At 37.2% G+C, this 13,604-nt stretch overlaps 1 protein-coding gene across 1 annotated transcript in view; it reads right to left on the reverse strand.

The window, feature by feature from the left end:
• Positions 1 to 1,406: 1,406 nt before the first annotated feature.
• Positions 1,407 to 13,604, reverse strand: part of LOC117307309 (plexin-B-like) — a 34,127-nt gene continuing 21,929 nt past the window's right edge. The window contains exons 24-39 of the mRNA XM_033792024.1: positions 12,888 to 12,962; positions 12,199 to 12,265; positions 11,443 to 11,589; positions 10,957 to 11,110; positions 9,914 to 10,014; positions 9,691 to 9,793; positions 8,849 to 8,886; positions 8,343 to 8,456; positions 7,130 to 7,178; positions 6,477 to 6,535; positions 5,811 to 5,948; positions 4,534 to 4,697; positions 3,816 to 3,963; positions 3,008 to 3,148; positions 2,310 to 2,363; positions 1,407 to 2,138 (exon numbers count right to left, since the gene is read on the reverse strand). Coding sequence (XP_033647915.1) covers positions 2,037 to 2,138; positions 2,310 to 2,363; positions 3,008 to 3,148; positions 3,816 to 3,963; positions 4,534 to 4,697; positions 5,811 to 5,948; positions 6,477 to 6,535; positions 7,130 to 7,178; positions 8,343 to 8,456; positions 8,849 to 8,886; positions 9,691 to 9,793; positions 9,914 to 10,014; positions 10,957 to 11,110; positions 11,443 to 11,589; positions 12,199 to 12,265; positions 12,888 to 12,962 — 1,654 coding nt within the window. The 3' untranslated portion in view covers positions 1,407 to 2,036. The remainder of the gene's footprint in view (positions 2,139 to 2,309; positions 2,364 to 3,007; positions 3,149 to 3,815; positions 3,964 to 4,533; positions 4,698 to 5,810; positions 5,949 to 6,476; positions 6,536 to 7,129; positions 7,179 to 8,342; positions 8,457 to 8,848; positions 8,887 to 9,690; positions 9,794 to 9,913; positions 10,015 to 10,956; positions 11,111 to 11,442; positions 11,590 to 12,198; positions 12,266 to 12,887; positions 12,963 to 13,604) is intronic.

A 13,604-nucleotide genomic window follows, 5' to 3' on the forward strand; every position in this document is an offset into this window, starting at 1 on the left:
GACGAGTAATAGGGAGAGGTTGATGGTATAAAACAATGTGAGAAACGGCACCCTCTGAAGTGCCATAGTTTTTGAGAAAGGAGTAATTTTCCACCAATTTGATTTCCAGACCTCAGATTTAGAACTCGAGGTCTCGAAATCAACCATCTAAATGCACACAACTTCGTGTGACAAGGGTGTTTTTTTCTTTCATTGTTATCTCGCAAGTTCGATGACAGATTGAGCTCAAATTTTCACAGGTTTGTTATTTTATGCATATGTTGAGATACACCAACTGTGAAGGCTAGTCTTTGACACTTACCTATAGTGTCCACTGCCTTTAAACACTACTTTAAAATTGCCAACATAAAATTTACTATAAACCTGTATTGTACATAACGTTAATGAATATATAATGAGTAGGGGTTATGGCCTTAACTTTTTATCCAAATCGGACTTTATTCTATAGTGAATATACATATATATTTTTCTTTAAGTTAAAACAAAATAATATCTGAATAAAAATAAAGAAGATTTTTGGGGTTGAACAAAGAATTGACTGGAGTGGGATTCGAACCAACGACCTCCGGATTAACGTGCCGGCGCTCTACCAACTGAGCTATCTAGCCCTATATTGGCGGTGTCCCTATTTTGTCAATATCTTTGTTCGGGGGTGCCAGTCAGAAGCCATACGACCGTTAACTGCCGTGTAGCCAGGGATCACACCCAAATTACGATACAACCTGGGAAGCGGCAGCTAGGGGATCACCTTAAGGGGATGCGACTTTTTTGTTTCAGATATCAATATAAACCACAAGGGAAACTGACTGGGTAAATTTGTAAATGATTTTTGGGGTTGAACAAAGAATTGAAGAATGAAACAAAATCCTGAACAGGTATCCACATCTTTAAGAGTGCCTTCATTCCTATCATCTAGCTCATTTATAAAGTAGGGGAAAATTTTCCTTCCAATTTAGTGTTTGACCATCATAAAAAGAAGGGGGGGCGGGCATTTTAATATAGACGAACTTTGGTTCTGTTCACCCAGTTGGAACACTACATCATTATTGTCCTTTCTTTTTATGGCCAACTTTGTTTAAGATGCTGTCAGATTTTTGGCCGATTTGACCCAAAATTTTTTGATTTAAAATTCAATAGGTATTTTGATGGGGGTCGAGAAAGTTACAAGCTTTCATTTGAGCCATTGCTCGAAAAAGTCTGCCAATTAATAGTAGCAGTGAAATAAAGTGCTCAAAACTAGTTTTTGTCGGGATCCCGACAATATATCACGTGACCAATTCTTATGTGTTTTATGAGAAACGTTTTAAGTTTTTTGTCATGGTTCCTGACCATTAAAAGTAAAAGTTCAACTTTTTTTCGTTAGAGCGGGTGATACTCTTTGAAATACCATTCACTCAAAAAAAAAAATATTTGTTAATGTTTGGGGCCAAAAATCTGACATAGCATCTTTAAACAAAACACTTTTCACGCCAGCAAAGATGTATACTTCATTAGTAATTTTTTCGATGATTGTTTTGAAACATTAGGGTCCTTTTCTAAAAGCTTGGGCTATGGCTCTGGATTGGGCTCCACCATCGATTTGGAGTCGGTGTAATGGCCTGACATTTCGAAGCTTACAGAATTGTTCTCGAAGGCTTAAACACAACACAACACAACACATGCAAAAAATGCACACTGGTGTAATACTGTTTGGAAATAGGTGGTGTGAACCAATTATGAAGACAAAGTTTGAACACCTTTTTCTATTTTCTCGGTGTACCTCAGAGCCTGAGCCAAGGTTTTGGTGAAAGCCAGTGGAAGTCAGATATTTTTAAAGTCTAGTCTTGCTGCTTTGCTTTTTACACAAGGCTACCCCACCCCCACCACCCCAAAAAGAGTATTTATCCTGATGCAGTTATAAAATCAATGCAAAAGGAATATAAGTAGCTTGCTATCGGGTGGAATCTAACCATTGCTTGTTAGATAATTAACTACCTTAGTTTTGCCTTCAAACCCCAAGACCTATTTACAAAGCATTATTAATCCTTGGGGCAATTTTACAAAGCATGTCCACTAGAGAGTGTTTCTTTCACTTCCTCCAGCAAGCATCCCAGATGCTCTTGATCACTTTGATCTTTTGTCTTCAACACCACAAGAAGCTGACGACAAATAGAAACAAAGAGAAGGATGTTATCGAGTAATCAAACCTGTCACTATTTTCAGCCACAATCAGGTCAGAGGTCAATTTGATGCAGAGGACTTTTCAGGGAGATGTCCGAAGATAGCTCTTTCAATAAAATTTCTAAGTAAACAAGGATAGATCAACTTACAATATCCCATAGTTGCTTCAAGGTGTTGAGCTTGCTGAATAATCCTGTGAAATTCTACAAGAAAGCAAATTGAAATATTATAATAACATCAATGAACAAAGTCAGAAGGGTTTGTTTTGCCTAGAGTTCAGTGCAAGTTCATATTAGGCAGCAATCAAATCAAGCATTAGTAATTCAGAGTTCGTTTAAATGCAATGCCCCTTATTTTTGACCGCGCGGGGGCGCTATAAATAGTATTTTGATCACTTCCGGGGGTACACGCGATTCGCCCTGCACAAATAGGCGTTCTGTCACTTTTGTTGCGCCGTAGTTTCAATTTGCTTTAGAGGTGGATTATAACGGCTCCTTTTAAAGTCTTATTGTCTGTGATGGATTAGATGTCTGTGGTAATAATGTGTTCCAATCTTTAAAAACTGTTTTGCGTATGAATGAATATACCCCCGGAAGTGATTGAGAGCGCCCTCACGCGGTCAAAAATATGGCCCATTTCCTTGGCTACGACAATATTTCAAATCGGCACCAGAAGATTGGTACTTTAATACGAGTTTAATATGTAAAACTCTATTGGGAGGAGTGATGGCTCTGAAAAGTTTTTTGAGGAGTGTTGGCTCTGACAAGAACCGGTTCTTGTGTTGAGAGTTGAGATAGAATTTGGGGAAAGCTTTTAATTATTTGGATTGTGTAAAATGTCCTTTTACCTGACTTGCTTTCTGTAGTTCAGTGTTGAGGTCTTGTGTGGTTACCGGTGTAGACTCCTCCACACCTTTATAGTACTGTCGAACAAGACGCTGGTACTTGGTTCTCTCTCTGCTGTACAGGAACTTGTTAACAGAGGATTCCTGTCAAAGAAACAAATACAAACAAAAAATTAGCAGAAAAATGGCCTACCCTTGAAAAAAAAACATCAGAGGTTGACACATGGTTTTGGGTTGGAATTATGTTGTTTCCTCTAGGGAGACTTTATAATGTCCCCCCCAAAAAAAACATGTTTATAAGCAATTCGTCATTTTCCATACAGATACAGCATGTAAATTTACTTAATAAAAACTTGGTGCTTGGTCTGTGGCATGGTGTTTTATTGTGTTCCAAGAATCTCAGGATATATTTAGAGAATTTAAGGTGGTACTTCTGTACAACAAGAGGACAAAAGTGTGGGATAGTATGGGACATCGGCGTATGGAACCTTTTTTTTTGGGGGGGGGGGGGGGGGACACACACCCTCTCTGCCACATATTTGCCCTTATGCAGGTCGCCAAATCAAAGAAAGGGTATTTCTGAACAAATTTTGAAACACAGTTACAGGGCAGAAACTTGCCACTTATAACAACATAATAACTTGTATAATATCAGAACAAGGATAAAAAGTCAAATTAGTTTGGGTGATTTCATTCAAGTTGATCTCTCAGTGCCAATCCTTGGGTTTTGTCCGATGATACATACGAACCCTCAAAGTGCACAGCAGAGCAGGGAAATGGAGGGATATTGTCTTGTTACTTTTTCCCTTACCTGTCCAGGTTTACCCGTCTTGGTATCATGTGCATCATGGAATAACTGACCAATCATTTGCATGCTGGCCTCAACGGAGGGAGAAAGGTTGATGTCAAAGATGTAGTCTGGATGCTTGATGGCGTTGGACCAGAAACGCAACGGTAAACTATAAGAAATGACCGAATGGGAAGTATATTCAGAGATCTTTGCCTACTTTTGTTTAAGAGAACCATTCGTTTGTATAATTTGTTGTCTTACCTGGAGGGCAAGAGAGGAAAGGGGGCTGCTGCTGCTTCCTTCCTTCTTGTTGTGACACAGATCTTGCAAAACTATTTTCTTGAATTTGACAGCAGTACCATAATCAGGGGAGCCCCCAAAAAAACATCCACCCCTTTCACTCAGAACAGTTGCCTTCCTTCCTTGCCCCTCCAAATGAGGTTTGAAAATATGCAAAAATAATTCATCCTCAGGGTGGTTTCTTATTATGTTAACTTCTCGATATAAATTTATTGATTGCAAATTAGGTTTATCAGGTTTTAGATTTCATATCAAGTAATAACCCACATAGGAAACCGACTGTATACATTTTAATTGAACAAAGAAAAATGGACTAGAGCTTGATTTGAACCGGTGACCACTGGATTACAATGGCTGAAGATTACTTTTTATAAACACCAGGCTGGTTATCATGTTGGTGTTTGTGTGTTTGCTTTAACAAAAAAAACATCCTACTCACATGTTATTTTTCCAAGCAAATTTAATTTCCGGGTCTTTAGACTTTGTGTCACACAGAAGCGCCTGTTTGTCAAAGAAGTCAAAGAGGAACTTGATTGCCTTGGGAGCCCTCTTCACACAGAGAATGGTCTGGAACATGTTGTCAACATACTCTTGGATGATGATCTGTTTTTAAGAAGGTTGGATAAAAAGTCAATCTGTTTTAGTTTGTTTGTAGTTTCATATGTCACTACTGACACAGTACAAAACACTTTGGCATGGATTACACTCTCATATTCAATCGATACAGTCTCGTTTGTGTTCAAGACTTTTTCTTTTATGACCAGCTTTTGACTAGTTTTGTTTCATGTGTGTATAACTGTTGTTTTGCTGTTTGCCATTTTACTGTATTGCGCCGACTGTTTAAATCTTCAGACAGTAACAACATCTTGACCAGAAGTAGTCCAGGGAAGTAAACAAAAACATTAAAAACTGTCATTCATAAATACCTAAGACAGTTGATCCATTCTGATTGGTCGAGAGGGCATCATGTGGGGGTGTTTGAATGGATGATATAACACCAGTAAAAAATGTTGAAACATGGGCATGACATGTGAGCTTGCACCTGTGCTCATAAGACAGTTTCTTCATTCCTATTGGTCGAGAGCAACGGCTGGAACAGTTGTGCCGCATCAAGCGATACGCGCGACAAATACAGCAATCTCCTAATAAGGAGTTGTTTACCTGAGGGTCTTACCATTTCATAGCTGGAGGGGTGTTGTAATGAAAAAAATCATTGACCAATTATAATTTTTGCCTTTATTTTACTTTTTGACCAAAAAGTTTTACTTTTTTTTTGACCTAAAATGTATATATGAATGGGAATCAACCCGTGAAGCTTGGTTCTTGATAATTTACCCGTACTTCGTCTCAGTAAAGTTATCAAGAACCAGGCCTCGGCGGGTTTAAACCACTAGTTGAAAACCTCTTCACCACACATTGATTCCCTTATTATATGATGCGCCACCCACACTACATTGTAGATTATTATAATGAGTTTTAAACATTTTAGTGGTGAAATGTGCACAATACATATTTATCTTATTTTTTAGTAAAGATGATGAAGAAACACCAGTTTTGTCAGAGGACTAATTAGGAAATTTAAAGCAATTAAGTAAGGACACAAAACTCAATCTACATGCAAAGCTCTACACACAAAGTGAAGAAACCATTGAGCCAACTCGAATGCTCCTAAATTTTTGTGTTTTGCAAAAAAAGAAAACTAATTCCAAACTTTACCTTTGACAATAAAACTCTTTGGATTGGAATCCTGTAAGCTGCCCACTGACTGTGTTCATTAGATGAGACACAGCATGAGGTTCTTCCTCTCTGCTTGGTGCTGTGGTACTCAACCGAGAAGGACTCCTTCCCTCGAGCCTAGACATGAAACAGTTACCATGGTTACACATAGTTGCTAAACAAATCGCCGCTTTAAAGACAGTGGACATTATTGGTAATTACTCAAAATAATTTTTAGCATAAAACCTTACTTGGTAACGAGTAATGGGGAGCTGTTGATAGTATAAAACATTGTGAGAAATGGCTCCCTCTGAAGTAACGTAGTTTTCAAGAAAAAAGTAAATTTCTGAGACCTCAGAATTAGATTTTGAGTTTTTTTTTCTTTTCATTATTATCTCGCAACTTCGACGACCAATTGAGCCCAAATTTTCACAGGTTTGTTATTTTATGCATATGTTGAGATACACCAAGTGAAAATACTGGTCTTTGACAATAGACCAATAGTGTCCAGTGTCTTTAAGAGAATGTATCTAATCTGGTTATATTGAACATTAAAAACTATTAGCAGCTAGTTGTATACCAACCACATTGTGTTTTAAACATATTTGATGTTTGCATGTGATTGCATGAATGTTTTATTTGAAAGTGCACTTTCTTCCGGCTTACCAGATGCCAATCTCTAACTCCTTCAATGTTTTGGTCTTCATCCTCGAAACCATCAATAGCTGGAGACATCAGATATAAAAATGGCAAAAACGATCTCATTATTTGTTGACAATAATTATAACAAACTTTTGCGAATTTCTAATCCTCTTTTTGAGACGATAATAAAAGAAGTTGTAAAGACAAGAGTTGGCATCAAGCTAGACATTGTTCAAAACATCAAAACAAAGAAGCACATCAGCTGGATGGCAAACTCTATATACCCTAAGATGGATGTGTATCTGGAAATAGATCTTGCTGACAACCACCAAACCACCTTGCACTGGAATTAAACCATTTAAACAAGCTGTAGCACCAGAGGCATCAACTCTAAATTAACAGAGGCTGGCAGGAAGGCCGAGAACTATCGGTTCTGTAGAAGTTTCATTCTGCGGCAGTCATAGCCTGAGAGGACTACTACTACTTCTAATTGCTAATTTGAGACCTCTTTTATAATTTAATTACTGACTCCCTTTCTGTATAGAAAGGAATATCTGGTTAACTTAACTAATAGCGTGCATTGCGCAAAGTAAAGTCGTAATGTTGTTTCTTTTATACTCTCACAGAAAAACTTGTCGTGCTTATCTTTGTTTATTTATTGATAATATGCTTCTTACCATATGCACTCTCCCCTTCACACCCTTTCTCTTGTGTTCTGTCAGGGACCTGTAGGCAACCAATAATAACAAGGTACCAACAACAAATCTTGACCAATCAACACATCCATAAATGCATATCACTTTGCTATGAAGGGGGATCTGAAAAAATATCCCGGCGGTCTCACACCCACCTACACAATTTAATGACGCAACCGTCATAACAGCTTCCTCAGTCACCCCAATATATCCCAGGCATGAGAATGGGTGATGATAAAAAAACAGGAAAAAAATTTGGTAGATTGGAAATGCCAATATTCCAGCATTTTTGTGTACGAAGCACACAACACGAGCGTGCAGCTGAAGTCCCTTACCGCCAGGATCCAGAGCCCGCTTAAGGGCCCTGGGAATTTTAAAAGCTCTGTGGTGGTCTCTGATGCATTTTGAGACACATATTTTTCCAGGTAGAAGTGAGATACTTTTGGATGATTTTTCCTTTTTTTTTACAAAAATAATAGGTTTAAGGGAAAATAAGGAATGTAAAGCTCAAACAATTCAAACAATGTTGGGTTCGCCTGCGATTTTGTTACAATTCAAGAAAAAGAAGGGGGGAAAAAATATTTAATAATATTTTTATTTTTTTGACGATCTTATCCCTTATTTCTGCCCTTGAAAATGTATTTTTTTCTCACCAACAACCATTTTTATAGGTTCTTGATTTGGAATTCGGTTGTGTAAAAGAAATTCTTTTGCAATTAAATGTTTGTGATTTTAACGATCCGTCGGCGAGATCGATGTGTTTTTGAGAAAGAGGTTGTTATATTAAGCATAGGGTATAACTGGAACGAGGTTGAGATTAGACCCCAACATAGAAATAGAACCAATGAAGAAAGCACGTCGTCCGGACGTACAGTGTGTTCGTTGGTTCCCAATATATCTTTCGCTGGTTGTGAGGCAATAACAGGTACCAGTTTTCCATGGCCTGCCGGCGATCTCAGATTCATGCTGCACCGCTCATTGGTTCGTGTACAAACCTGCACGTACACAGTACACATGGTGCAAAATACGTGCATTGTTTTTCAGTAGACTTTTAAAAGTCTCCACACGTGTTTTCTTTGCTGCAGCAGCAAGCACATTACACGCAAACATTATTGACCCGTACCACTATAAACGAAGCGAGGAATGAGGCAAGTCTTTGTTAAAATGTTGACTTGAAATTGTAAATGCTTCTTACCTTTGATTGAAACTTTACTTGAGGTTTGTCAGGAGGGATCTTCTGCTGGATGCTACCTTTGGTTGGGATGCAGTAACCACCTTCCTCAGTGAATGTGGACTCCACTTCCAAAGCCTATAACAGAAAATTGTTAACATGGTTACTCATCGTTACTTTTGCATTCTATTACAACTAACTGCTATCTGCAAGTAAAGTTAGATTTGTTGATTGAAGCTTAAGTTATATATATATAGAAACTACATTTTTGTATGCACCTTAGAAACTGGTATTATTGCTTAGTAGAACATTGTTAGGTACTATTGTCTACTTAAGCAGCTGTACAAAATTTGGCCCAAGATTTGAAATCGCAGGGGGTTTACAAATTCTCTATTTCCACCATAAAATCAGACAACAAAAAGAGGGTTTGCTGAAGCACCTCTCCCTTCTGTGAATATTCATGTCTTTGAAAGAAAAGGGGAATCTAAAACACAAAAAACTGAAAGCCATGTAGTTATTTAAGAGTTTACCGGATGAAGATCTTTAAGTGTTTCCTGGGCGAAATATTCTGTAGAGGTTTAAAGATAATGACAAAGAGCGCACAATTAATTTTATTGTATATACAAAATATTACCAACGATTCAAAGAGCTTCTGCACGGTCTCCAAAACAACACAATACAAAAATTTGTTTTCACAAAAGCAAAACTAAGACACACAATTGGGCACTAGAATCATTGGCCCAATTTGAGCTGATCTAGCACAAATTTTCGCTGAAAAATTTTCTACTAAGCAAACATTACTTTTATAATCTCGTATTGTGTATTTGCTGGTTTTTGATATTTTAATGTATTTTTATATTGTAAACCTAAACACAATTCAGCCTTTTGGCTGCTACGTTTGATTTTTAATAAACCAATAATAATTAAGCAGGAAACCAGTCGCAGATGGTATACACATATTGGTATTTTAGCTGGTTACCTTATTCCAGTAAGCAGACATGTTTTGTGCTTAGCTATGTTTTGTGCTTAAGCACTAAGCAGCTCTATGAAATTGGACCCTGGTTTTATAATTCATAAATAAATTCAGCTCCTTGCCCAATATAAAGCACCTAAAAAATAACCACTGCTTAACGTTAATTTCAATTCTCTAAAAGATTTCATCAAATTAGTCCAGCAGTCTTATGAAAGTTTCTGCAAATAAGGTGGACATACTGTACAATAAATAACTAGACAAATCTGCTCAGGGATGGTCTTCATTTTCAAGGTGTGATTATTTGTTTTACTTGTTTTATGCAAATCAATGAAATGGCAACTGATTTGACAACTTATTTATCTTTAACAAATTCAATTAAGGAAAACAAAAAAAGTTTACCACGTGTAATTTCCACTTCAAACTGATGCACAGGTCCAGAGCTACTAACAACAGCTACAGCTTGTCCCTTATCCACAAGGGTCACTTCTGCTTTGTCAGGTACCTGGCGGCAACCAATAAAACAAGAAGGAACCAGTGATGACTTTAACTGCACTTCCACCTCACAAATTGTTCTGTGATAATAACTTTAAATCAGTCAATGATAGGAATATATTTTACTTACTGCAAAATCTTTTAGGGTGGCGATTCGACAACAATTGTTATCGACAGGTCTGACGCATTTATCTGTCAAGACAAGACGGCCGTTCTCTCCCCGATGCCACACTGTCATAAAGAAAGCCACACTAAGTTTTAAGAATTACTTTTTATTTTGAAAAATATTGACCTAAAAAAATAAAGTGTGAAATATAAGTAATCTGGTTTTATCAATAATTATTTTCCACATAACTACATGTACTGGGGTGTCAAATAAGAAAGTTATGATGGATGTATCAATTCATCTTTTGAATAATTTATATGATTTGGGGTTGAGCAAAGACAAATTTACTAGAGCTGGATTTGAACCAAAGACCTCTAGATTAACATACTGGTGCTCTACCAACTGAGCTATCTAGCTCTATTTTGACGGTCTCCCTCTCGGGCGTCAGTCAGAAGCAAATCAACTGTGAGCTGCTTTATAGCCAGGAATCAAACCCAAGTTTACGATACAGTGGTAAGTGTTAGCCAGGGGATCATCTTAAAGGCAGTGGACACTATTAGTAATTGTCAAAGACTAGCCTTCACAGTTGGTGTATCTCAACATATGCATAAAATAACTAACCTGTGATAATTTGAGCTCAATTGGTCGTTGAAGTTGCGAGATAATAATGAAAGAAAAGAACACCCTTGTCACACGAAGTTGTGTACGTTAAGATTTTTGACACCTCAAGTTATAAATCCGAGGTCTCTAAATCAAATTTGTGGAAAATTACTTCTTTCTCGAGAACTATGGCACTTCAAAGGGAGCCGTTTCTCACAATGTTTATACCATCAACCTCTCCCCATTACCCATCATCAAAAAAGATTTGATGCTAATAATTATTTTGAGTAATTACTAATAGTGTCCACTGCCTTTAAGGGGTACTGTAACTTTATGTTTCAGATATCACAGCAAAGAATTAAGAAGAGAATTTATATGTCTGTTTCACGGTCCCAAATCTGTCAATTTCTGACGACAAAAATTAATTCCAAGCCTTAGAATAACAAAGCAGTTTATGCGTAACTAACCAAGACTGACTTGGTTGGCACTGGGTCTGCTGGAGTAGGGTTTGTTGAGATGGAGGGCATCCAAGATCTTCTCCTTGACTTGTGAGATGGTGTCTACGTCTAGCACCTTGACTTCCTTGATAATAGTTCCTTCTTTGTTTAGAACAACCAGGGTCTGAGGGCCAACAAAATAAGATTAATTTCAAGATGCATTATCAGGGGGTTAACAAGTTGGTGATGGGGTCTTAACTGGCAGTTGAAAACGGGCAGGGTCGAGGTTGTACAATAATTGACCATCCAATTTACGATACAACCACGCTCCTGCGAGGTCTGTATCCATATACAGCCATTGAAGACAGTTTAAGCCATCTCCTTTTAATCCCTTTTTGCTGTTACATATGATACATCCCTGACTTTAGTTTGATCCCTGATCAAACCACCTGTTTTAAGTACCGGTATGTATTGTGTGCGATTGCGGTATTAGCTTGAGTGCCGATTGATACTTACCAAGATGTTAAAATCTAAATCTTCTTGCAGTAAATTCTCAAAGTTGAGAGAAAACTCTGCCTGACCAGTGACAGCATCAATAGGACCTTGTTCAGTGCGGTATTTGATGGCACGATACAACACAAACAGAGGGTAGGCGGTGTGATTCTATACAAAAACATAATAACAAAGAACTTTTTGTTATATTTTTAAAAAGGTAAATGGTTTACTGAATTGGATTTTGTATGAGCAAAAGTAGACCCCTTGCATAACGCGAAACGTTACACTGATGCCTACGTTTTCATGCACAAAGAACAGCTATCATCCAAACATTTGCCTCCTTTGACCCCAGTGAGGGTGCTTTTTTACCCCAGTGAGGACACTTTTTGAGCGTGTGACGTCATATGCAAGGGGTCTATTATTAATTTGTATTAAATTACAACAATTTTCTTTAATTTCTCCGGCCATCTGAAATATCATACATTATACTTTCTAAATTCGGAATGAACAAGGAAAATTTACCAGAGGGAGGCTTGAAACTGCGACCTCCAAATTGATTTGCCGATACTCTACTAAAATTGAGCTATCTTGTCTTATGTTGGTGGTCTTCCTATTTGTCAATATGTTTGTTTGGGGGATGCAAGTTAGAAGCCAGTCAGAAGCCATTCAAGTTTTGCCATGTTGATTTGCTATAATTCTGACTGATATTTCTGAACAAAGATCTTCTTAAATTATTTCAAAGTCACCAGTCAGTTTAATACTCGATAGTTAACCTACCTTCAGTTGGTCATACAGACATAGGGCAACCCAGTTTGACAGAAGCTTCTCCAAAACACTGTCTGTCCTGAGAAACATAAAACAACAACTGTTTGCAAACTGCCAGCTCAATTGTCACATAGGCCAAACTTCATAAAGCTGTTAAAAGCAGAAAACACTTTATTTGGGATGCACCAGATGCAACTATGCAAACTTTGAGGAATTTTGGCTGGTAAGCTGCTTCTGTTAAGCAAGAATTTTCTGTGCTTAGCAACTTTTTGTGCCCATAGCCTATATGACATTTGGCCCTGCTCCTAGTAAAACCTTATTAATATGATATGGCCTCATCACAAAGTAAAGGTTGGACTCGTGAACAAATTGCAATGCCTGTTTTTCTCAAGCTGCAGCATATCTTTACAATATTCATGTTGGACAACTGCAGATATTTCTTCTAGTTGAGTTATGTCAGGATATTATCAAATTTCTTTAAAAATCTAATTACATTATAGTCAGTTGGCGATAACGGGTGAAAATGATAGCTCTATGCTTTTGTAGAGAAATAGCCCCAAAAAGTATTCAATTGAGTCATCATTTGACATTAGAAGTATGTTTTGAAAGCTAATTTGTAGAAATTAGAGAACCATGACTTTGGAGGAAAGGAAGTAAATCAGAATTGCTTTGTTGAAATAATGTGTAAACTGTAAACTTACTTGCTAAAAAGTAGGAGTTCTTGGTCAGTAGAATGAGCATCTTGAATCATCTGTGCCATCAAAGTTGTCAAGACGCTACAAAAATAACAAGATAATTTGATTCCGAATAATTTGAATATTTCATTAAAATGAAGCATCTTTCTAAACACATCAACAAAAGTAAGTCCCCCCCTAAACAATTTGTCATAACATCGTAAGGTAAAACATTTTACCAATAGAACTAATTAAGAAATAATTCTATGACATGTTTCCTAAGTGTTGTGTGAAAATGAAAGATGTCCATGAATTCATGGCTGAATGAGCTCAAATGGAAGACAAAAACTGCTCTTCTCAAAAGTCACAAAGTTTTATCAAATATACTTTTGTTGATGTGTTTATTTAGTAACAAGTACATCAAAGATTTTTCTTCTTCAGCGTAATAATGATCAATAGCAAAAAAAAAGATGCAATGGAAGTCACGTGTGAAACTTTCAGCTGAATACAGTGTCTACTTGCTGAGAACATGCAAACAAAAAACTGTCAAGGCAATTTTACAAGAGTGTTAAATCCATGTAAAGTGACAGCAGGTACCAACTGCATCTCTGGCCGAAGTATTCGTAAAGGAAAAAGTATTCATACTTTAATCAATTATTTAAATTTAAATGTTTTGGGGTGGTCATCATGATTAAAGCAGGCTTTTGGCTGTCAAAGGGATTATCAAACCAGTCACTACACACA

This window comes from Asterias rubens, chromosome 2, assembly GCF_902459465.1.
Source record: "Asterias rubens chromosome 2, eAstRub1.3, whole genome shotgun sequence".
Lineage (NCBI taxonomy): Eukaryota > Metazoa > Echinodermata > Asteroidea > Forcipulatida > Asteriidae > Asterias > Asterias rubens.